The sequence below is a fragment of the Rhinopithecus roxellana genome, chromosome 16 (genome assembly GCF_007565055.1).
Source record: "Rhinopithecus roxellana isolate Shanxi Qingling chromosome 16, ASM756505v1, whole genome shotgun sequence".
NCBI classification, from domain to species: domain Eukaryota; kingdom Metazoa; phylum Chordata; class Mammalia; order Primates; family Cercopithecidae; genus Rhinopithecus; species Rhinopithecus roxellana.
This window is the reverse complement of record NC_044564.1, coordinates 53,768,900-53,794,581: the sequence shown is the minus strand read 5'-3', so window position 1 is coordinate 53,794,581 and position 25,682 is coordinate 53,768,900. Positions and strand designations below refer to the sequence as shown.

At 43.2% G+C, this 25,682-nt stretch overlaps 1 protein-coding gene and 1 long non-coding RNA gene across 3 annotated transcripts in view; one reads left to right on the top strand and one right to left on the bottom strand.

Annotated features, from left to right (window-relative positions):
- The window catches only part of VLDLR (very low density lipoprotein receptor), a 34,226-nt gene extending 30,279 nt beyond the window's left edge, over positions 1–3,947 (bottom strand). For both annotated transcript variants that reach the window (XM_010388764.2, XM_010388768.2), the window contains exon 1: positions 3,235–3,947. In XM_010388764.2, the coding sequence (XP_010387066.2) occupies positions 3,235–3,532 (298 nt within the window). In that variant the 5' untranslated portion in view covers positions 3,533–3,947. The remainder of the gene's footprint in view (positions 1–3,234) is intronic.
- Positions 3,156–25,682, top strand: part of LOC115893924 — a 101,372-nt gene continuing 78,845 nt past the window's right edge. The window contains exon 1 of the long non-coding RNA XR_004053958.1: positions 3,156–3,400. This is a non-coding gene — a long non-coding RNA (uncharacterized LOC115893924). The remainder of the gene's footprint in view (positions 3,401–25,682) is intronic.

Here is a 25,682-nt window from a genome sequence, read left to right as displayed (position 1 = left end):
GAAGGTGGTTTTCCAAATGAAAGTCAGTATCCAAAGTGAATGCAATTATTACTTTAAGTCATGTAGGCAACTGCCTCATTTTAAGCACTTTTCCGTGCACTGAAAAGAACGACTTTATTTACATTCTGTGAGAAATAGAAAATGGGCTAGATATTTAAAATGAATTCTATGCTGTGTGGCAAGTCTTCAAGGTTTGGGATCAAAACCCGAAGCCATATGGCTGGGTACTATCTGTTCCCTTGATCTTATGGTCATGTTCTACTCTAGGAGTTCTTGTTAAGTATCACCAGTTTGTTACCTCTCCTGGAGCAGAAAAGGTTTGTAACAACTTTTTTCCTCTTCCAAAATTGTAATACAACTACTCAAGTCAAGTCAAGTTTATGGTTATTCAATTTTATGACAGGTAGAGACACTTGGATCAGGTCTTCACTTCTTTTGAGCATGGAGGCTGTCACCTTTGCAACATTTTGTGTTAAATAGCAGTCTATTGTACTTAAGTCTTAATATTGGCAGCTCTACTTGACCTTTATACATGCTTTAGGTATCTGGGGACTTCGGCCATAAAAGCAAACAATCAAAACGACACAGGAGAGGCACTATAGGTAAATGCCACATAAAGTGGGCAAGAGGGTGATTCAGGGAACAAAGCTACACTAGGTTTCAAGAAGCTGTCACTGCCAAGGAGGGCTTGGCTGGTGACCTTCCTTTACACAGTCCTTGCTCACATGAGTGATCAGGCTTTGATAAGGGTTACTATCGTCATACCTTCATTGGTGCTATCTGGATAAGCCAAGTTTACTTTCCATGCCTTCCAGTTTCTTTCCTCCAGGTCTATTACTACCACCAGTAACACCAACTCACTTCTCACGGTGAGAAGTTTCCTTCTACTCTTAGCCTAGTTGCTAGCCATATATGAATAGCTCTCACAAAACCTTGGTTTTTTTAGACTTTGGCCTTCAAGAAGATATCATACCACAGATTTTAATCCTGACTACTCAGGCTGGAGGAAAATGTCCTAGAACCCCCAGGAATTGTGCAATCAGGTATACCAACTTCTCAATAGCTTTAAGTTCCTTGCCAGAGTCTCAGTGCTCACCTGCCTTGTCCAGGAGTACCTGGAACAGCACCATGTGCCAGTGGAGAGATGGGGTATGGTAGAAGCTCCAGGGTAGAAAGTGAGCCCACATGCCCTGGGACTTTGAACTTAAGACAGATGCCAGTTGGGATTGGTTTAGAGTCAATACCTGCCTCAGCCCAAATTTCCTCCAGTTCTGAAAGAATCTGCCTCCTTTCCTTTGAAGAATTTGTTTTTTCCATTGTTCATGGCATGTCAAATATTTCACATGTGACAAAGAGGATCCTCACCTGCCTAATACAAGGTGAATATCTGGCTTTGACTAACGCAAGTCAGTTTAGGTGCATTCCTAGCATTCTATAAGGTAAAGTTAACCTCTAGTGGAAGGGACATGCAGCAAAAATGAAACTTTTCTCTCACCTTCCTGGATAATTGTCCCTCCTGGTATACCTTAGTGTTTTGAAATGTTATAAAAGGCATAATGCATGTCATGGCACTATACTGAGAAATCGTTTAATAAGTTAGTATTACTCATCCATTAATGATTAATGCTAGCGTTTAAAAACTCTTGTAAGCAGCGCTTTTCTAGGCTCTCAGGCTTGTTACACATCAGGTTCCACGTTCACTACACATTCGTCCTCTTCAAAGAGTCCAGGCAGGGGAAGTCATTTGAGGAGCCTGTGGAGTCTCCTACTTTCCATTGAAAGTAACACTTCCCGTGCTGCTCGCTTAGGAGTCCGCGGAATCATGTGACCAACCTAAATGTGATCGCACCGCCAGCCAATCGCAGAGGGCAGAAAGGCCAATCCCAGTTCACACCCTCCGGACAGTGGCAACTAAAGGGCAGGGGCATTCGGAGACGTAAAAATCCCAGGCATTGCCCGAGAAGCTCCTTGACCACATACTTTAAAGTTCGCTCTCACTTCAGGAGCACGTGACTGCAGGCAGGCAGGGCCCCTTAAACCACCTGGCTACGGGAGCTAGGGACTCTGGAATGGGTGTTTCGGGCCGGGGCGGCTTTCAGTCCCAATTCCCCGCAGCTGACAAGCCCCTTGGCGTCACATCTGAAGATCACTTCTGGGACGCGCTAGGATTCTGAGTCCTCTTAGAAGGGCTTCCTGTCGCTTGTCCAGGAAAGTTATGAGGCCCCAAGTGGGAACGTGGCTGAAGACCAGGCAGGGCCCCCAGGTCCCTGCGGCAGACTCTAGGGACCCGACAGTAGTCACCACTGCCCTTCTCAACAAGACAGGGCCACACACTCGCTCTCGCGCTGTTCCTTTGATTTATTGTTTAGAATGAAGGCTAATTACAGTCACTAACCTAGGACTCAATTCCTCTCGAGGAAACGTCAACAGGAAGGAGGATCAGCAAACTAACCTAATTAAGTCTTCGTTCCACTCCCCCTCCCCATTCAGCTACACGAGACCCGAGAGGTTTCCAAATGCCGCCCGAGGCGTGGAAAAGGGAGGGGAGAAGCACCCAGAGGACAGTCCTGCGTAAAGCCCGCTCCTCCCCTACCCCGCACGCCGGAGAGGCGGCCCCGCGCCGGGGGAGACGCAGTCTGGGTGCGCAGACTGCGCACTGCCCGCGGCTCCGCGGAGCCTCCCGGCTGCGGCCCACCGAACGTGCGCCCGCTCACGGCCGCCGGAAGACTCCGAGCCCCGGCCAGCACCTGGCGCCCCGCGTCCCCGGAGGCCCTCACCTTCGCCCACCGTCCGCTCCCACACTCCCTGAGGTTCGAGGGGCGCGCCCCGGGCTGCCGCGCACGTCTCGGCCCTCTACCTCCTTCCTAACACTCCGCCTGGCAGAGGAGGCAGAACCATTGTTCAATGCTCAGAAGCCCACATACCTCAGCCCCTGTCAAGGGGGCGAGAAACGAGGCAAAGCAGCGGCTTTGGGGGAGGCGGTGTGAGGGATCGAAGACTAGTTCAGGCGAGGCGTAAGGACACCCCAAACCCCACTGTTCCCCAAGCCTGGCTCCCTTTAGCCGCGGCGCTGACAGCTCAGAGGCGCCACCACTGAGGGGAGGGAGAGAAGGCGAGAGAGAGCCGAGAGGCGCCTCCTAGGAGGCGGGTGGGCAAACGGAGACCTGCGCCTCGGGGTCTCCCGGTGCCCCGGCTGGGTCCCGGCCCCCGACGGAGGGGCGCGTCCTCACTCACCGGTTCCGGTGGCGCCGCTCTCCCGGGGGGCCCAGCACAGCGCGAGCAGCAGCCAGAGCGCCCAGCGCGCGGACGTGCCCATGGTGCCCGCCTGGATGGTGCCGCCGCCGCCGCCGCCGTTCGCTCCGCACAACAAGTTACCAGCCCTTCCGAAAGGAGGAAGAAGGTGGGGGCGGGGAGGGGAAAGGGGGAGAAGGAGGGGGAAGGAGTTGGGGGGGAAGGGAGCGGGGAAGAAGAGGGCACCCCCTCCCCTACAACTTGCACAATCTCCTCCCCACCAGCCAACCCACCCACCCATCCACCTCCCCGGGCTGCAGCAGCAGTGCAAGCCGAGCCTGCGAGCAGAAAATAATGCAGGCGCTGCAGAGGAGGGGAGGGAAGAGGAGGGGAAGGAAGGGAGAGGGGGTGGGGAGCCAAGAGCAGAAGAGAGGACAGAACAGAGAGGAGCCGGTAGCGGAGCACCCACACCGGCGGCGGCTGGAGCTCGGGGTGAGGAGCTGGGAGGGGGCAGAAGGGGGAGTGGTCAACGGGAGGCGCGGCGGGCGGGCGGGAGCGCGGTGGCTTCAGTCCTTCTTTCCCTCGACGCGTTCCTCTTACACGCGCCGGGCAGCCTGGTGCCTGCGCCGGGAGTGTGCGAGTGTGAGCGTGCGTGCATGAGTGACCGTGGTCGTGGCTGTGGCCGCCGCCGCCACCCGGGCTGCTTTAGGGGCCCGGCTGCTCCGCGCGGCAGCCCGGGGCTCACGGGGGCCCGGGGCGGCCGCTGGTTGGCTCGCGCACCGCCCTCGTCTCCAATCCCGGGTGCCTGTCCTAATTTCCTGATCCAGGGAACCTGCCGCGGCAGCAGCTGTGCGCTCTCTACAGTCATTACTGTACCCTCCCGGCATCCGCCAGCAGAACATGCAGCAGCAGCAGCAGCAGCAGTTAGCGCTGATGCAACTATCGTTGCTATTGCCACTGCCTCCCCACTAACGGGGCGTGCACCTGGGGGCTACTTGCAGTTTCCAGGGGCAACAATCATCTCTCTACCACCCTCTCCTGCGCCCCTGAGAGAGGCTGGTAGGTAGCATCTTCTTCGGGGCTCCTCTCTTCACTCAGAAAGTGATGAAGCTGAGGGACTCCAAACGTTTGGGGCGCTCAAATGTGGGGTTTGGGATGTCGGTCTCAATCGCACGCTGAGATGCCATTTTCCTAAAAACTAAATGTATCTTTAAGTGAGAGAGTGTGTGTTTGAAAGAAAGAGTGCGCGCGGTTGTGACTGCTCCTCTGTAACAGAGCAAGACTAAAATAACCCAGCCTGGGATAAGGAGAAGGGAAATTGCTAGCGCAGCTTTGCGTTTGCTCATCAACGATTATAGTTAATTGCTAATTGCACAAAATGGTAGTTTGAGGGCCTGTAATTAAAAGCTTAACCTTTTCTTGTTTGGAAGAGACGGGCCCCATACGTTTATTCCTCTTGATATACTTTGTAACATTCAGTTACAAGAATCGAGGAAAGAATAAAGGAAGCAAAGGCAAGACTCCTAGAAAGGATTGATTCTTCTTTTGGGCCTGACAGTACCTGAGTCTATAATTTGCTTTTTGTGTACTTCAGTTTTCTTGCACACTTAGCCCTGGTTGAGGTGCATTGTCTGCTGTGGTCTGCTAAGCATCTAACCAGAGTGGGAGGGCACATTGAGCGATTTCACTTTCTTAAATAAAAGGTTTTTAGGTATTTTTAAAAAGTTGTTTTTATCTTGATTCAAACTTGGAAGATTTCAATAATATCATATTCTGACTCTATTCTGTTGGTGATCTGAAGAGTAGTGGGCACTGCCTCACTGTCTTCTCCTTGCCCTGGTTCTTCTGGAAATTTGTCAAGGCTAGCAATCAGGGGAGATGTTTGTTAGGAACTTACTATATCCAGGAGACACACAGGAGAGGAAAATTCCAAGTCAGGATATGTTTCTGTGGGACCAAAGATATCCTGATTGTGCCTGCTAAGCCTGAAAGGGCTTAACTCTAGGTATGGAGGGGATCTTGCGCTATAGTTCATTTTGAATGCTATTTTGTCCACCCTGTGATTACACAGTTGATACAAACTGCAGCAGTCACACAGGTTGCATGTGAAACAACTAAAATTTGTTTTTATGACATGTAGTAATGAAGATGCATGCTGGTGTTAGTCACCAAATGGCATTGAGATGTGATGGGAAAACCTTAGTGCATGATGTCTTTCATATTCTCAGGGTTCTGAAATGCCATCTGATGAGCTGTCGCTTTACACAAGAGGAAAGGAGTAGAGGGGATGGGTGGAATCAATACGAAAAGAGGCAGCATTAATAAACAGTCGTAAGACTTGATTTAACACTTTTCTCAGAGATATAGGTATACTACAAGCTATACATTGATATGGTATAATAAGACTTTGAAAAACATGTGTGAGTACTTTCTAATTCTCCAAGGGATATAAATAAACTTTCGGTGAACTTAGCTGCAGCTCTATGTTCAATCTGTAACTTTTTTGTTGACTCAGAATAAAGCGTAACTTTTGGCTCCATCTCTGATTGACATGTAACTTGGTAAAAATCACTGTGCCTCTCCGTGTCTGCCTTTTGGCCTGTAAACTGAAAATAAAACCAACCCACATTATATCAAAGGGCTCCGTGGCCACACAGACCAGCTCTCTGCAAGGCATTGTTTATTAGAAGAAAAAGGTTGTATGGAGAAATGCATTTGATTATGATAGAAAGTAGCTAATAACTAAAAAGATAAATTGATAAGTGGAGATGGAAGTGGTTGAACTAACTGAGCTAATTGATCATAAGTGGAGATTGAAATGGTTGAACTAACTGGGTTCAGATAAGTTGACACTGCTGGATTCCTGATGCCTTAAGGTAAATGCAGAGGCAATCCCATTCACTCCTACAATCCACCACATTCATTTATTTGTCAAAGCAACACATACTGAGCATCCCTGGCTAGCAGGCACTGTGCAAAGTAGTGGGCATACAAAAGTGCTTATCTAGGAAGCTCAGCATCTGGTAGGGGAGGCAGGCAAGTGGGCAATTGTAGTACCCTATGTATAGCACTCTGATTAAGAGATGCTTAAAGTGTTATAAGATTGCAAGGAAGAAGCAGCTATTCTGGCTGCAGGATGAGGGTATCAGAAAAGGCTTCACAGAGCGTTTGTTTCCAAGCTTTTTTCATGATTTTTACCCAGTAATCTGAATTCTCCCTACTTCTGGACACATGGTAGAATTGGACATCCTGGCCCCCTTATGGTTGGATGGGGTTGAAAGACTAACTTTGGCTAATTATTTGTGAGCCTAAGTTACAGGGTGCCACTTTCAGACTGGAGCATTTAATTACATATATGAGACCCTCTCTTTTTGTCTGCATGGTGACAAGAAATGTTTAAGAGGTGGCTGTTGCATTAGTCCAGGTCTCTGAGTGATTAGATTCATTTAGAACTACCCATGTGAGTAGTTCCCTGCTGTCTATGTGTCTTTAGCAATGTTCACATAGAGTAGAGGTTAGCAAACTAGGGCTCATGGGCCAAGTCTAGCCAGTCACCTGTTTTCGTATGGCCTACAGATAAGAATGATCTTTACGTTTAAAAAGAGTTTTACAGAGAAGAGGCATAGTGTCCAACAGAGACTGTAGATTGTTCACAAAGCCTAAAATATTTGCCATCTAGCTCTTTAGAAAAAAAAAAACAAAACATACTTGCCATCCCCTGACAGAATGGGTGAGAGAGTAGTAAATCTTTGTCATCTTCACCTACTGAGATTTTGTTACCTCAGCATAACCTAGTGTTAACCTGACTGATACACCAGGGGAAGAGGGAAGGAAAACCATGGTTAGCAGAGGGCACAAAGGCAAAAGAGCAGCATGTATTCAAGGCAATGGAAGGGATTCAGGGTGGTTCAAGGGTGGGTTCAAGTGGACTAACAATGTGAAGTAAGGCTGAAGAAGAAAGGCAAGGACTGGGTTAGTTGGAGTCTAGGGTGTCATGCTAAGGCTTTGGATTTTATCCTATGAACCATAGTAAGAACTTGTGATAGATTGTCATCAGAGGCCTGACATCCAGTTTCTTTTACTCTGACAGTGGTATGGAAAACAACTCGTTTAGGTTGTGGAATAGAGTCAGACTAGAGGAAGAAACATTAGTTAGAGGCCCCAGTAGTGAGGGAGTGCATTAAAGAAAGTAGAGGAGGCTGGATGTGGTGGCTCACACCTGTAATACCAACACTTTGAGAGGCCGAGGCAGGCAAATCCCTTGAGCTCAGGAGTTCAAGACCAGCCTGGGCAACATGGCAAAACCCCACAAAAAATACAAAACACTAGCTGGACATGGTGGTGCGCACCTATAGACTCAGCTACTGGGGGTGGAGGGAGGCCTGAGGCAAGAGAATTGCTTGAGCCCTGGAGGGTGAAGGTGCAGTGAGCTGTGATCATGCCATTGTACTGCTGCCTGGGTGACACAGGGAGACCGTGTCTCAAATAAAATAAAAATAAAAAATAAGAGGAAGAAACTACTATTTGATTAGTCAGAAGCATTAAATAATTCCTCCATGAGATTTTTCTCCCTGTCTTTTTGGCTTTATCACTTTGACGCATTTTCCAAACATGTATAATCCATGTGTGTCACTGACTGTGTCTGCTAAAAGTACAGATTCTCAGGCCCCCCCCCTTGATGATCCTTTTTCAATTGGTCTAGGTAGAGCCCAGGAATCTGTATATGTAACCCTATTCTAGTTGGTTCTTAGAATTAGTCATGATTAAGAAACTGTTTTAGAGAATGACTTCTTCAGTGCCATTTAGTTGCTAAGTAGGTTTACTTCTATCATATTTGTGTAACTTAATTTGTCACATTTCTCCTAAGGGAGTAGGTTAGGATCCATCAACCTTAGGGTTGATGCTTCTCATTATTTTTCTTCAAGGTCCTTAGACTAATAGTATTGGCATCAGAAATAATCTTCAAACCAATTTGCTAGTTTGTAGTACTCATCACTGTGATTTCTACCACACGGCCTCAGCATAGAAAGTAAGGAGTGAAATGAGCTGTCCTCTTCTAGGGCCATCCCCTTCTGAAGTGTTTCAATGGTAACTTCCCAGGCTTCATTCCATTATTTTCTAACTGTGTGACAGGCCAGGGAAATGAGTGGGATTCACCCCTTCTGGTCTCCATGAGTAGGACCTGATGGTCAAAATCAGTAGGTCACAAATTTTAGCTTCCATCAGAATCACTTGGAAGGCTTGTTAAAACATAGATTGCTGGGCTCCACCTCCAGAGTTTCTGAATCAGTAGGCCCAAGAATTTGCATTTTTTGTAAGTTCCCAGATGATGTTAATGCCACTGGTCAGGGAGCATACATTGAGAACCACTGTTCTAAACCCATTGACATTACTTTCCCCCTCAGCTACTGTGATTGGTTTAAGGGCCTCAGCCAGTCAACCTATGGCCTTCCTCTGTTTGCATTGACTGGATGCTTCAGCCCTAAGCACATTACAAAAGCTGGCTCAGTTATGATGAAGCTCAGGGCTTTTGCTTGGTTAGAAAGGCATTATCTTCTAAGTAAAGAGATGTGTGGACGTAAGGCTAGAACTGCTCCTGCCATTTTGCCACCTTGAAGGAAGCCAGCTGGAAGATGAAACTGACTCATGGAGAAGAGGAAACTGAAATAAATGGCCTCAAATTTGTAAGCCCAAGCCCAGATCAGCTTGTTTCAAAAGCTGCCATTCTGTGGTACTTCTCGCTTACCTGCACCAAAAAATTCACTTTGTTGCTGAAGTCAGTTTAGATTGAGTTTTCTCTTACTTGCTACCTAACTGACAGAGGTGCTACCTAACTGACAGGTATGGGCCCAGGATTTCAACAATGTAAGGCTGTGGTCCTCAACCCTGATTGTACATTAAAGTCTCCTGGAGAGCTTTTAAGACTATCAACACAGGAACAGCTCTATCTAGGCCAACTGAATAACATGTCTGGGAGTGGGGCCTGGGCATGAGCTGTTTTTAGCTTTCCAGGTGAGTCGAATGTGCATTCTAATGGTGACTCACTCGGTGTCAAGCCTAAATGGCCTCTTGAGGGATGTAATGTGCTTACTGGAAAGCAATAGGCAAAACTCTGCCTATGGCTACTCAGTGGAAACCACATGGCTAACCCCTCCTGGAGGGCATTCAGAAGAGGAATACAGGTATCAGTAAGGACTGTTTTGAACAACTGTATTCTTGTGTAACCTGGCCAAATCAACTCCCCACTCTAAATCCGGGGTTAATGTGGACTTACTATAAATGAATGCTGATTGAGGGTTACAATCTAGTAAGAACAAGGTTTTGAAATTCCAAGGCCAAAGACAATTTTACAGACTGCTTTTGAGCAATTTTGAAAAGAAAAAATGTGGCCAAATGTGGTAAAAATAGTTTCTGGTTGGAGAGAAACTCCAAAATGGGTTGAATATGAGGCTAGACAAATGGTTATTAACTGGGAGCAATTGTAGACCCAATAAATGTCAATGTCTTGAAACATTTTTCACTGTCATGCCTGGGGGAGATGTACCCTCTACTGGGTAGAGAGGCCAGGGATGCTGCTGAACATCCTACAGTGCACAGGACTGGGCCCCACAGTGAGTTCTTTAGTCTAAAATGTCAGTGGGGCCACAGTTGAGACATTCTGAGCTAGACTTAGAAGTCAGGTGGCTCTGTATGTGCGAGGTTTTTAATCTGGGTTGGATGGCCTAACAGAAAGATGTTCTACTCACAACAGAGCAAGGACAAACTGGGTTTTGTCCAGTCAATGACAGATGTGAATGCAGTGTCAGAGGAGGTTGTGGGTAGATTTACAGACCTGGGAGATTTAAAGCAAATCACACGTAGTTTATGTTTTAAGTTGAAATAGGTCAATGTAGGATACATTCTAGGCTGCACTGTGAACTCACCAGCGTTCTTTGTTTTGTAGGGTTGAGTTTTGTTTCCTTTGGTTTACAATGCAGGAATGAAATACTGGGCCACTTATGTTTGGGAGCTCTGATAATTAATTCCTACGACTCTGGCCCCAAATTTGATTGTTCTAATTTGTCATAAATTTAATTTATAGGAGGTTTTGGAATATAGGGCTATAGCATTTAAAACACTCTGATAATGGGAGTTTCTATGGAAATAGAGGCATTGTGGCCTCTACTGAGCCAGTTAAGCATAGATTGCTCACTAGAACACAAGCATTTTAATCTGCAAGGTAGAGTAATGCAGCAAGTTCTTTAAGTACTACCATTTCACCAGGATATTTCATGTTTGAACTTTTAAGAGTTTTGTGGAAGTAGATAGTTGATTTAATGTTTTCTTACTTGGTTATGTAAGGAGGTTTAAATTCATATTATACTGCTGCTCACATTCCTTGAAGGGCTGAGTTTCTGAATGAATATGCTTCCTTCCAGCCTGGCTATTTGGGAGAGTTATGTCCTAGCAACTCTATATTGTTTTGGAAACACATTTATGAGGAGTTCTAATGCTGATAATGACCATGTCTGCACAGTGGAAGGGAGGCCCAGTTTTTGAGCCTGGCTTTAGGGTTATACAGTACATATGAAAACTGCAAGCAACTCAGAATTGTTGGAGGATAGATCCCAGAGGAGATACCAGAGAGGAAGGCAAGTACAATTAAGGAAGCCATTTGTATATTGTTTGTTTGTTTATCCCCAAAGCATTTAGTAAGCCATTGAAGGTTTTTGATCAAGAGACGATTTGTTTGGATATGTGTATTTAGAAATATGACTATCTGAAAAGGTGATTATGTCTGTATGGGATCTAGAGGGCACTCATGTGGTACTTGAAAGCCTTTGTGTGTTGAATGAATGCAGAGAGGCGGTATTGGTTAATGGTTAAGAGAGTAGTTGCTGGAGTGAGTTCCTCAGTTCAAAGCCTGGCTCTGACTCTGTGAAATCTTAGGCAAATTATTTAGCCTCTCTTTATGCCTTAGTTTTTTCACCTGAAAAATAGGAATAGGAAGAACACCCACTTCTTATGAGGGTTGGATACATTTATAATAAAGCATTTAGAACAGTGCCTGGCATATAATAAATCAGCAGCTTCAATGTATAAGAGAGGCAATTACAGATATGGGCCCAGGATTTCAACAATATAAGGCTGTGGTCCTCAACCCTGATTGTACATTAAAGTCTCCTAGAGAGCTTTTAAGACTATCAACACAGGAACAGCTCTATCTCGGCCAACTGAATAACATGTCTGGGAGTGGGGCCTGGGCACGAGCAGTTTTTAGCTTTCCAGGTGAGTCTAATGTGCATTCTAATGGTGACTCACTCAGTGTCAAGCCTAAAGCTGTGGCCACTGAGGTATAGAAGGGGAGTTGTGTGGTAGGTTTTGAATGAGAATGCACTCTTAGGGAGACCTGGATATTGTGACTGTGGCAGGAGAAACAAATGCAAATTCCTCCTAGTGTTCCAGAATAGCCTCCCAGTTCTCGCTTTGTGCATCCTGCTCCTGGCCCAGCATCTCACATCCAGCTAGATTTGTGAGCTGTAAGGGGGCCAAGGACCATGGGAGGTCAGAAGCTGGGCACAGCTAGACTGTTTGGAACCCAGCTGGCATCTACCTATCAGGTGATGGATTACATATCACTGGTCTCATGCCTTTACAAATCAATCTACCAGCAAGGACTTGTTGAGCACCTTCTGTGGGACCTACAGTGTGCCAGGTGACTGGAGGGCAGCAGCCAGATAGCAATGTGGCTGCTCTTGGGGGCGAGTTATTATTGTTTTGTTTGCTTTCTCTGCAGGAGCCAAAACTCAGGCTTGTTAAGTGGTAATTGACAGTCCTTTCTTCTAAAGAAGTTTCTCTTGGATTTGCTGCCAATAGGAAGAGTATTATTTCTCAGAGCACTATAGCATTCATTTATCGAGTGCCCACTCAATTATGAGGCATGACAGAGTTTGCCATCTAAAAGAGGAAAGACCACTTAATGATTCCTAGAGTCAAAAGTCTGGAATAAATGGATACACAGATCAAAGAGTTAAGGGGATTCTATTGTAATTGGGGAAGCACTTTTAGCAGGAGCCAGGTCTTCCACTGAGATCTTAAAGGAGCTCTTGAATGAGTTGTGTGGGAGGGAAAGTATGTTTATGAATGTAAAGAAATAGTAATTTGGCCAGGTGCGGTGGCTCACACCTGTAATTCCAACACTTTGGGAGGCCAAGGCAGGCGGATCACCTGAGGTCAGGAGTTTGAGACCAGCCTGACCAACATGGCAAAACCCCCTCTCTACTAAAAGTGCAAAAATTAGCCGGGCATGGTGATGGGCACCTGTAATCCCAACTACTCAGGAAGCTGAAGCAGCAGAATCGCTTGAATCTGGGAGGTGGAGGTTGTAGTGAGCCAAGATTGCACCATTGCACTCCAGCCTGGGCAACAGAGCAAGACTCCGTCTCAAAAAAAATAAATAAATAAAAATAAAAATTGAAAAAAAGAGATGATTTTCAGCTGTTCCTGTGATAGGATAACAAGGTGTAGGCTGTGGTTTTATTGCTAAACCATGGTGGGAGCAGATTTAAGACCTGGTAGAAAGTGGAATTCTATTTTGGAATTCTGTTTCCCCCGACCTCAGGAAACATTTGAACTCTCTCAGAAGGCGTGTTGATCACAGCAATTTTCAGGATCTCGTTGTTTTTCTGAATGGACAAGGCTTGCATGTGAGAGAAATAAGAAATTTCACCCTTTAGGAGAAGTTTCCTTGTATAGTTGAAGAACTGGTCATGGTTACTGACCCAAATTAAAAGATAATTGATGGTTAATGACCCAAATCAGACCTTGTTCCTAAATTGACTTGGATTTGCTTTGGGAAGAAGATAATGAAAGGCCATTCGGAAGTACCAGAGCGGTCTCATTGTGGATAGAGATGGAGAGGGGAAATGTTGGGATTGGGAGGGGAATATGGGAAGAGATCTTTTAATCAGGTTTTCTTGGTGAACTCTAGGCACCTTTCAGGGCATCTACCAGGAGGATGGATCATTGTTTAGTTTTCTCTCTTTATATTTCTTCTTCCCTCCCTTCCTCCCATTTGCCAGGGACTGCAAGAAAGGACAAAGAAGAGATGAAGAGAGAGTTGGCTGGCATAAGAATTGTTCAAAACAAAATGACAGATGCTGGCAAGGACATGGAGAAAAGGAAACTCTTATATGGTGTTGGTGGGAATGTAAATTAGTACAGCCACTATGGAAAATAGTATGGAGTTTCTCAGTAAACCAAAAACAGAACTGCCATACTATCCAGCAATTTCATTACTGGGTGTTTATCCAAAAGAAAAGAAGTCAGTATATCAAAGGGATACCTGCACTTGCATGTTTATTGCAGCACTGTTCACATTAGCAAAGATATGGAATCAACGTAAGTGCCCATCAATGGATGAATGGACAAAAATGCGGTATAGCTACACAACAGAATCCTATTCAGTTATAAAAAAGAGTAAGTTTATGTCATTTGCAGTAACATAGATGGAACTGGAGGTCATTATGCTGAGTGAAGTAAGCCAGGAACAGAAAGACAAATATCTCATGTTCTCACACTCATGAGGGAGCTAAAAAAGTTGATCTCAAGGAGATAGATAGTAGAATGACAGATAGCAGAGGCTAGGAAGGGAATGGAGAGGGGGGACAATAAAGAGAGGCTGGTTAATGGATACAGATACACAGACACAAGGAATAAGCTCTAATGTTTGATAGTACAGTGACCATAGTTAACAAGAATATATTATATATTTCAAAATAGCTAGAACGGAGAACTTGAAATGTTTCTAACACATAGTAATGATAAATGCTTGAGGGGATGAGTACCCCAAACACCCTGACTGAAACATTACACCATCTATGCACTACCAAAATATCACACGCACCCTATAAATATGTCAAGTATTCATATCAGTAAAAACAGATTTTAAAAAGACTCCTCAAAACAAGCAACAAAAGACACATGAAGGTCATAGGAGATCTCGTCTTTCCTTTGCAGTGATTTCATCATAGACCTTGCCGGGCTAGAGAGGCAGTTTTCTAAATGTGAAACAAAAAAATGATCGCTATGTCTTACATAGTATGAGAAGAATGTCTTGAGTTTGTGTATTGCCTTTCTTCTGAGCAGGTTCAAAGTACTTTGCAAACATGACATCAGTACTCCCTGGGAGGAGGCTGCAGACGAATTCTGAGGAGAATAATCCCTTTTCAGCAGTTAGGAGGAGCTCAGGCACAGAGCAGCTTCCTCACTGAATTTATGCAAAGTGTCCCCTGACTGTTTTAAGCCTCACACCTAGAAGGATGTCATTAATACTTAATGTGGATAGATGAAGTTTAAGTGAGATCCTTGATGAACTCCATGCCTTATACTTTAAAAAGGCACACCGTAAACTTTTATAGTTTATTTTTTTCTTGCCAGTGGCCATTCTTAGAACTGGCCTTCCTCTAACATCTGTTTGTGGAGCAAGGCAAAAATAAAATGAGAACAAAACAAGAGATACCAAGTAGTATTTATGTTAGCATGACTTGGTACCAAATTGGATCACCTCAGGTAAAACTTGGAGTCTTACAGGACCCCCTGAAGAGGGAAATGAAACATCCTTTTTCCCTCTGTTGTTTTGATTAGGATCTTGTAGCAAAGTATGGCAGTTAAAAATTCTGTTAGTAACTTGAAGGAAAAATAAATCAATAGTTATAACTTGGCAGCCGTTATAACTTCTTTTTTTGTTTTTACAAAGAAATTTAAGGAGCATCCACTAAAGTTGCTTGTATTTTCCTTTTTTGATTCTAGCCCCCCTCCCCTAATCCCTGTCCTGTCTTCTGTTTGGCTCTCTTAAGAAATCTCGGGAGGCCCTGCCCATGGAAGAAAGTTTATAGAATTTGAAGAGAAATGGAGCTGTGTCTTGTAGATCTAATATTGTTTCCTCTAATCAAGTTCACTTCAGGAGACAATTCATTGGAGAAATTACCGGAAATATTGCAACAAGGATTATTTGGAAATTGAAGGTGAAAACAGGAGCTATTCATCAGGTCAAATTCTTTTCCCATTTCCTTTGTCTCTAATATGAACTGGCTTCAGTTGGTTTCTACTAACAGGTCTAATATACTGTCAGATGGAATAGCTCTTCTATTAGAATCTATTTTTTCCTTTTTTGTATATTTTCAAAATTTATTAATGTTATTTTTAATTGACAAATCATAATTGTATACATTTATGGAGTGTGATTTGATGTTTTGATATATGTATACAATGTGACATGATTAAATTAACCTAATTAACATATCTATTACCTCACTCACCTATCATGTTTTATGGTGAAACATTTGAAATTCAGCCTCTAGTTATTCTGAAATATACAGTGCACGATTATTGACTGTAGTCGCCCTGTTGTGCAATAGATCTCAAAATCTATTCCTTCTGTTTCATACTTTCTTCTATTTGATCAGCAACTTTCCATTCCCCTCCCTTCCCACCTCTCCCAGCCTCTGGTCATCATCAGAATCTTTCTTTACTTTTTTTTGAGACAGAGTCTCACTCTGTCACCCAGGCTGGAGTACAGCAGCAGGATCTTGGCTCACTGCAACCTCTGCCTCCCAGGTTCAAGCAATTCTCCTGCCTCAGCACCCCCTAGTAGCTGGGATTATAGGTGCGTGCCACCACATCCAGCTATTTTTTTGTATTTTTAGTAGAGACAGGGTTTCACCATATTGGTCAGGCTGGTCTCGAACTCCTGATCTCAGATAATCCACCTGCCTCGGCCTCCCAGAGTGCTGGGATTACAGGTGTGAGCCACCGCGCCTGGCCAGAATCTTTTCCTTAATCACCAAAGTATCTGTGGTAGGAAAAGTTACTGGCCATCTAAATTTTGCTCAGCTATAAATACTTGTCCTGTGTCTAGACTTGGCAGTGTACACATTTGGATTTACAACCAAAGTAGCAAGTTGACTGTGCCTTTCTTGTGGTCATCTGGATTTGGGGGGCAGGGGTGGGTCTTTATATTTTTCTCCCCAAACACTCTCTGGTTAATTTTTAAAAATCTTCTTGGGGGTTTTATGGGAGTTACTGATTTATATGGATTAAATAAGAGACTGTGATGTTTTGTGGCATCTATTTAAAATTTCACTGCCAAATTCATCTTCTCAACTTTTTTTGTCATACACATTATCGTGGCTGATAAATTTTCAGTATCTTCCCTTCCCAAGCCTAAATCAACCCCTTGATGTGGGCACTTGGAAACTCCTACCCCCACAAAAACTCCCTTTTCCCCCATAAAATTATGTTCCCTTTTCTCACCCAGAAATACCTGCTACAGTCCTGTGTTTCCTTTGGTCTTGATCTCTAGTATCATGTGGGAGTGGATCTGTGGAATTTTTGTCATTATATACATGTTGTCATGTTCAATAAGGTTGGAGATCCCAGGAGCATTACACTTTTTGCCATGTAACTTTTTCTTCCTTTTGTTAGTTTTAAACTTTTTTTCAAGTGCATTGGCATTTGTAATGTCTGGGACCATAACCACGGAGCCCACAGTAGGAGGCCCCTGCATGCACACACTTAAAGCACCATTTAAGTGACTAACCAGGGTAATCTGTATCCAGACTATACTTATCGTGTCTTCTGTAACCACTGAAATTCTACTGCAATCAGAACTCGGACTGAAAATGTTTAAAGCCTTGATAAAGTTGTGACCTTTGGAGGACATAGCATGAACCTCTCATAGACAGGACACTTTGTACTGTAATCCTTGTGTAACATGGCAGCACAGGGTCTTGGACCAGATACAAGAGACACTTATCTTGTACTAAAGTTGTTTCATGGAAGGAAGTTAACAGTAAGGGTCCGCTGTGTGTAATTTTAACCACTGAATGCGAATCTATAGTACTTGTTCACTGACATAGACAATGTGGATCAAGCACCAGTCTTAACATATAAACTCTGACGAGTAGGCACTGGGGAGGCGGGAGTACGCATGTCTGTCCTATGTTCAGCCTGAAGATGCTCCCGTTGGTAGTAGCAAGCACCAGTGTTCCAGGTCCCAGAAGCCTGTAGCCACTCTCCCTTACAGAGCTGCATGTGGTTCTTGGGTCTGGGTGAACTCTCAGCGGTAGTCAGGAGAGCGCTGCTTTGCTCTCCAGAGTTTAGAGGTGCCCTGAGAGGAGATTGGTGAATGCCCAGTGTTTGTTAAGGGAAAGGAAGAGAGGTCCTTGTCAAAGCAACATGGGATTTCAGAGCATAAAGAGACCTTAAACTCCCTCATTATGAGCAGGAAAACATACTAAAAAGTGGTGCTCTTTAAACTTCTGGCTCCCTTCCTCAGGCTCTGTAGGACCTTTGAGTTCAGGAATGCAGGGGCTAATAAGGTGGAAATGTTTGATAATTCCAATATGAAGTCTGCAGCCCCAGATAAGATTTTAAGTTGTGTGAGTAAATGTCCCATTCCATTAATAAGCAGCTGAGCAAGTAACAGGTGGGAGTTTGGGTATGAGTGTGCGTGAGTTGTGTGTGTTAGAAGGATTTCTGGCCCATATTCAATATAAAGTGCCATCTAAATTGTAAATAATATTTTATCTGCTTATCTAGAGGATGACTCTAGTTACTTTGCTTGAGAAAGAAGGAAAAAACTTTCAAAGATGTGTTGTAGAAGGAACTTGTTCGACTCTGAGATGGCTTTGCAAAAATTTCCATCACCTTACTATGGTGTGACCCATCCTGGCATTTGGATTCAAAAGCTAGGGTTTTTGTCCAGACTTTGCATTCATGAGCTCTGTGTCCTTGACAAAGTCCCTTAAGTCCTTCTGAGCCTCACTTTCTTCAGTTGGGGAAAGGAAATAATTCTTGCTCAACTTCTGGCCTTTTATAGCATTTCATCTGGATCCGAAGGGAGAATAAGTATATAAAGTGACTGTCAGTAGTTTTGGTGGAGTGTCCAGTGAGGTTTTTCACTGGGACAGTATATAGATATTAAGAATTTAAAATTGTAAGGAAGAAAGCAGGATAGGGGTAAGTAAACTTCCATCAGGGCTTTAATGGCCCTCCTGGGAGGGAAGGGACCAAAATCTCTCAACCCCGTCTTCTTGTAATTTCAGGTTACAGAAACCTTTGAGTGGTCTGGGTGATCCAGTGCCATAGGAATATAAAAAGGTCCCTGTATTAAAGTGCCTATGGGGACAGAGTTGTGCTGGATGTTAGCAATGGCATTGGATCTTGCCTTTTTCCAAAAAGTGAAGGATTCTGCTTTGAGCAAATGGCTTGGGCATTTGAATCTAAAAAGATGGCAGCTGGTAGCCCAAATCACTTTTGGCATAGAGCATCCTCAGCTGAGATAACACTGAGTAAAGAAGCCTCCTTTTTTTTTAACCTGAAGATCCACATTATTCAGACAGGGGTTTGCACTCTGTTAGGTAGGAGAGTAGAGTGATTCCCAACGCTATCAGTTGCCCCTTCGGGTAAGAAATATCTTGAAATGCCCTTTCCCTGTCCTGAAACGAAAATCATATATAAGATATACATACATATATAATCTATAAAAAATAATCAAAATAATGTCCTGATTATAATATAAAGGAAACGTGAAGGGAAAATAATTTATAAAAAACAATATGGCCAAACCACTTCAGAAGACAATGTGCAGTGGTCAGATATTGCACATGTAGGATCTTCATGAATGTGGCAGCCCATAGGTCATCGTATCCATATGATACTGGTGTAGTAGAATGAAATGGACACTATCATATCACAAGTAGTGTCGCTGTTAGTGACATGATTTTCTGAAATGGTGAGCCACAATTGATGATATTCCAAGTTAAATACATAGCAATCTTCCCTTTTCTAGACGGAGTAGCTGTATTCCTGAAAAATTCAGTTATCATAAAACTTTAAAAAAGTAATTTTTGCTTATATATAAGGCAAAATCAAAACCTTTGCTCAGATAATTATAAATAAAGAGGAAACCCTTGATGCCTATTGGGATATCTTTGGATATATGAAGCATGTAGACTTTTTTTTTTTTTTTTTTTTTGGTGGGAGGGATCTCACTATTTTGCTCAGGCTGGAGTGCAGTGGCATGACTGTAACTTACTACAGCCTTAACTTCTGAGCTCCCAGTCATCTTCCTTCCTCAGCCTCCCAAGTAGTTGGGACTACAGGCATGTGTCACTATGCCTGGCTAAAGTTTTATTTATTTATTTATTTATTTATTTAGAGACAAGGTCTTGCTATGTTGCCTAGGTTGGTCTTAAACTCCTGGCTTTAAATGACCCTCCTGCCTCAGTCTCCTGTAGACCATTTTTCTTGATATGTAGGATGTGTCATCTGCTTTGCAGGATGTCTGGAATCCTGGCCCACTAAAAGCCAGCAACACAAAAACTTCAGTCATTATGACAACTAAAATGTGCCCTCATATTTCCAAGACACCTCTGGGAATGCTAACATTGTCATAAGAAACTCTAGGGTAGAGGCCCAGCCTCACTTAAACTGTTTTGGACATAGCTGGAGGTGACCGTGCCTTCTAGTGAAGTCAGGGTTAGTCAATGGAAGACCTTTTTAAACTTCATGGGACACCAGGTTTCTGGACTAATTTTTTTTTCTAAAGCAACTGTCTTCTGTTACAAGCTATTATGGTACTCTGGAGACCAAAGAAGCATGACTGAGTTCTGGCTCTAGGGGCTAACTGGGAGAAAGCAGGACTGGCAGACCCTCTGCCCATGAGTGAGTACCTGGAACTTCTTAGCTCTATTGGGGTGAACAAGCCATGGAAAGAGGATTTAGACTTTCTGCTCTTCTGGACAAATGGAGTCCCAATAATGTCATGTTTAAGGGTATATATTTGGGAGTTGGACAGATCTGGGTTTGAATCCTGTTTCTGTCATCTGGTAGCTGTTTGACCTTGGACAAGTTACTCAGTGGTCTGAGCCTGAACACTAAAATGGAGATAGACCTACTGTCTTAGTCCATTCCTGCTGCTCTAACAAAATACCTTAAATGGAATCCACAAACAACAGAATTTATTGCTGATAATTCTGGATGCTGGGAAGTCCAAGATCAAGGTGCCAGCAGATTTGATGTCTGGTGTGGGCCTGTTCCTCATAGATGGCAACTTCTAGGCATCCTCGTATGGTAGAAGGAGCAAATCAGCATCGTCAGGCCTCTTCTAAGGGCACTGATCTCTCATGACCTCATCACCTCCCAGATGCCCCATCTTCTAATACGATCGTGTTTGTAATTAGGATTCAGCTTAGGAATTTGTAAGGGACACAAACATTCAGACCACAGCACCTACCTAGAAGGCTGGTGGTGAAGGACAATGAGATCTTCATAAAGAGCTTTGCATTGTTCCAGGCACATAGTAAGAACTTAGTTAACTCCAGTGAACTCCAGCAACTTAACTGTTGTTGCTTACAGTCATACAGCCATCTTTTGGGGACTTTTTAAAACTTTTAAATTCAGGGATATATGTGCAGTTTGTTACATATGTAAACTGGTGTCATGGGGGTTTGTTGTATAGGTTATCACCCAAATATTAAGCCTTACACCTATTTTTCCTGATCCTCTTCCTCCTCCCACCTTTTACCATCTGATCAGCCCATTGTGTGTTGTTCCCCTCTATGTATCCATGTGTTTGTATCATGTAGCTCCCACTTATACGTGACAGCATGTGGTATTTGGTTTTCTGTTCCTGCCTTAGTTTGCTGAGAATGATGGCCTCCAGCTCCATCCATGTCCCTGCAAAGGATATTACGTCATTTTTTTGATGGCTACCATAGTATTCCATGGTGTATATGTACCACATTTTCTTTATCCAGTCTATCATTGTTGGGCATTTAGGTTGATTCCATATCTTTGCTATTGTGAATAGTGTTGCAGTGAATGTACATGTGCATGTGTCTTTATAATATAATTATTTATATGCCTTTAGGTATATACCCAGTAATGAGATTGCTGGGTTGAATGGTATTTCTGTCTTTAGGTCTTTGAGGAATCACCACACTGTCTTCCACAATGGTTGAACTAATTTACACTCCCACCAACAGTATATAAGAGTTTCTTTTTCTTGACAATCTTGCCAGCATCTGTTACTTTTTGGTTTTTAAAAGGGGCTTATATTTGTGGGGAAGGGCATTAGTGACAACTGAGGCTATATAGAACCATCCTGCGACAAGGTACAGCTCCATTTCAGCAAAAAGGGATGAGAGTTTTTCTAGAAAGTCATTGAGGGGGAAAACAAGCCAGCTCTGGATTATATTGAAGGGACTGTCTTAAATTTGATAGCAAAGATCTTCTCTTTAAACCTTAATACTTAAGATTATGTACTTTTAATACTTCCTACTGAGTTCCAAAGAGCCTGGGTAACAAGGCAGTATGATGATCACACAATAACCTTTATACAACAGGAGGTATACACAAGCTCTGCCATGAAATTCCAGGTTTGCTGTCTCATGTGACTTATCCCCAGCTAAGCAGAGCTAGAACCTATTACTGCTCTGCAAGGGCCCTGGAACAGAAATTCATATGATTGTTCCTTATATACGTGCTTTTCCTAAAAAGTGAATATTAAGGTGTCCTTTTGTTGATGCAAAGCAAGCAACTAGGTACACTCATGCACACACATTTTCCCAGGGCAAACCACAGAGAAAAACTGTTTGAATATGTTTAATGAAAACATTTTGCCAGCTCAGAAGCTCTTAAAGAGATCCAGCTTTTTTGTGGAAAACAGCCCAGGATTCACAGAGAAAATATTAAAGTATTCTTCTTTTCCTTGATCAGTGTTGTTTTACCAAAGAAGATGCTGTCTGTCTTTTTCACTGAAGAGTGAAAAGAAGTTCTGATCATATGTCTCCATCATTCCATGGGCAATTGTTCAACTTTGTTTTTCTTCATAACAGTGGGGCAAGTGCTTTTCTTATAACTGTCTTGGTTCATAAAAACTTTAAGACAATAAAAAAAGAATATAAAATAAATGAGGACTAAGGGGAAGGATAAATATGGCAAAGGTAAATACGGAAAATGTATACCTGTGGAATAAACATTTGTAGGCTTCCCAGTGACTAAAGCAAAGAGGAAAATCCCATTTGGTTATGTGATTTAAAAAAATGAAGTTTTTTAGGAGGAGCTCAGTTGTCCCTGGTGTTAAGAACAGAAGTAAGTTTTCTCACACTTACTCATAAAAAGTATTTTGAGCTCTGATGATCAGGTTCCTAAAATGCCCTGCAGTGACTGCGACTGAATTGTGTCAGACCTCTTTGTATAACATCCCTCATTCTTGGCATTTTGCCAAAGTGTAATTCTATAAAGGGAAAGAAACAACCTCCAGGCAATCTTCCATTTATACTATTTATTTTCAACTGAAGTTTTGCGAAATATTGAGCAGCAAAGAGTTAGAGGTTATCTCTGATAAGTACCTGGAACGCAACTCTTCTCAGCAGATGGGAAAGTGCAAAGCCACAGGCTTGCAACATTTCACTAAGCTGGGCAGAGATGACATTCCATTATAAATATGAAAAGGAAGCCCAGAGATATGGGGGCTGGAAGAGAAGGTCACCCACCTTGACATGTAGAGAGGCAAGTGTATCAAAGAAGTTGTAGAAAGTTTGAGAGGAAGGGGAAGAAAAAAATGAACAATAATTTTATTAAGATAACCACTATTCACACTTTTGTGTATTTCCTTTTTTTTTATTCTTCCTAGTGGGTAATGTTAACACAATCAGAATATGCACACCGCTGGGTGCAGTGGCTCACACCTGTAATCTCAGCACTTTGGGAGGCTGAGGTGGGAGGCTGTGGTGAGCCCAGGAGTTCGAGGCTGTGGTGAGCCCAGGAGTTCGAGGCTGTGGTGAGTTGTGATAGCACTGCTGCACTCCAGCCTGGGTGACAGAGCAAGACCTTTCCCTCTGATCCCCCCCTAAACACTAGGCATACAATTTTATATTGTTTTTCACTCAATTAAGCACCATAAAATTAGTTTTATATTTTGTTTTATTGGGATTTGTGGGCTGCTGTAATATAATCCCCATCATGGCTTCTGACCTTCTATAAAATGTATCATATACCCCCCTGCCATGAGTAACTGATGCTTTAGGAAAATTAGCAAAAGAGACTGTTTAAATAGACTGGGAATCAATAAAGAGGCCAGAGGGGATGTAGGAGGTGAGAGCTGAGTGTGGGGAGGAGTTCAGCAGAAACAGAGAATCAGAAGGGGAAATGACTGGGAGAACATAAGCCCCAAGAGAATTTACTAACCACTTGGAGCTCCCTGTGAATGTGGCATCAGGGATTCAATTTTATCTCAAGATGGAACAAGGGCATCTTTTGTAATGTTTTTAAAAATATAAACATGTGTAAGTTCTGCCCTTTCATAAAAAGAGGTAGAAAGAGAACAGTGGTGGGTCATGATAATATGGTAGTACAATTTGACAAGATTTCTCTTAGCAGCAGCTTTCCAGAAATCACATTTTTCCGTAGTTGAGAATTTCTCTTTTTTGGCAGGGGGCGTGTGGTGGGTAGCAAAAGTAATGTTACTTTTTCCTTTTCTTTTCTTTTCTTTTTTTCTTTTTTTTTTTTTTTTGAGACAGAGTTTCGCTCTGTCACCCAGGCTGGAGTGCAGTGGCATGATCTCGGCTCACTGCAACCTCTGCCTCCTCGGTTCAAGCGATTCTCCTGCCTCAGCCTCCCGAGTAGCTGGTATTACAGGCGTGTGCCACCAGGTCCGGCTAATTTTTTGTACTTTTAGTGGAGATGGAATTTCACCATGTTGGCCAGGCTGGTCTCGAACTCCTGACCTCAGGTGATCCGCCTGTCTCAGCCTCCCAAAGTGTTGGGATTACATGCAGAGCCCCCAAGTCTTGCCAGTAATCTGTTACTTACAGAGGAAGACTGGTGTTTACACTCAAACCAGCCCCACAAACAGGCACTTCTTAATTATCCATCGCTTACTTTGTTAAATTTTGTATCTCTCCTTCCCCAAAATAAAAATGTTTCTGATGCTTAAATACAACCAGAAAGTCATTGCAGACATGTCTTGAATGACCATTAGGTTCTGATATTCCTTCTTTGACCTTGTACAGATTTTTTTCTCCCCTTATTGTTTTGAAATGTGTCACTTTTTTCTTTGCTACTTTGAATTACCTTCTCTTCCAGGAAGGGATGGGTAAATACATTTTCTTCAATCCTGGTAGTTTTCTGCTGGCCAGATGTTGTGGTAAAATTCCACCTTCTCCAGGGACTAAAGTGTGACTACTGAACGAGGAGGCTAATCTTTTTTTCTTTTTATCGTACGTGGCTTATAGGAATCAGCCCCACTGTGTATGATGATTGCTTTGTCCTCTGACAGCCTTCAAAAGTACTGGGAGGGAATCTGTCAGTTGATTGTCTCAGACAATCCCTTTCTGCACTAAGAGATTATGTCTTCTAAAGAAATTCAACCAAATGTGACTTTAGCCATCTAAAATCTTCTTCTCCCAATAAATGGATTTAAAGTATCTGAAAAGACACAATGAAATTAGAGACTTCCAATTGATTTAATTAAGCAGCTGGGATTAATGAAAGGATGTATTCTTCCTGCAGTTATAAAGTCTCTTCCATTCTCTAGTATTCAGTTAATGAAAGGAAATAATATATATTTGGATTTTTTCCTTCTCTCCAATACTGCAAATTTTATAAGCTGCTAGTTTCACTACTGGATATTAAAGTCTTATGAGGAAAAAAAAAACCCTTTTTTTATATCAAAAGGGAATGGATTTTGTGTTTCTAGCACTACAGGTAGTCCGCCACTAGGTGGTATGTTTGCTTATTGCCCATACTTAGGTTTGAGAGATGTAAATGCAGTATAGGTACGCCATCACACAAAAGTTCAATTTCCTGAAAAATTCATAATTTAACTATAAAGAGAATTCTCTTTCTTCATTAGCTCCTGTTTTAAAGCCAGAATAACATTTCCTTACTGAACTATATAAATGCATTGAAAGTGTCTGATGGGAGGTTCTGGTGTTGACCAGGTCCCTGGAATTCTGGGAACATGAGTGGAATTTACCCATCGACCATAATTCTCTTCTCTCCTTTGGAGCCTCTGGTAGTACTTCCTAGAAGGACTTCCCTGGGTCCTTCTCTGTATCCGAAGAATTTGTCTCATATTTGTGGCTTCTAGAACTTTATCTTTGTTTATCCCTTACTTTGGGTACTTACAACCTCTGACAGAGCTGGGTTCCATGTCATTTCACCATGGGGTTTACCAAGTGCCTCATAGAGCCTTTCAAATGGAAGTTTCCTCCCCTTCTTCATCAGTCTCACTCCTTCTCTCTCATTTGCCCCCTCTAGTCCTACTCCTCTCTCTCCCCAACTCTTTTTTCCTCCCTCAGTCTCATCATCCTTTGGTTTCTTTTTTATTTTGACATTTTTTTTAAAAATAGCAATGCCACGTAAAATTTAATTAACAGTTTCTACCCCCAGCTTTATTTCTT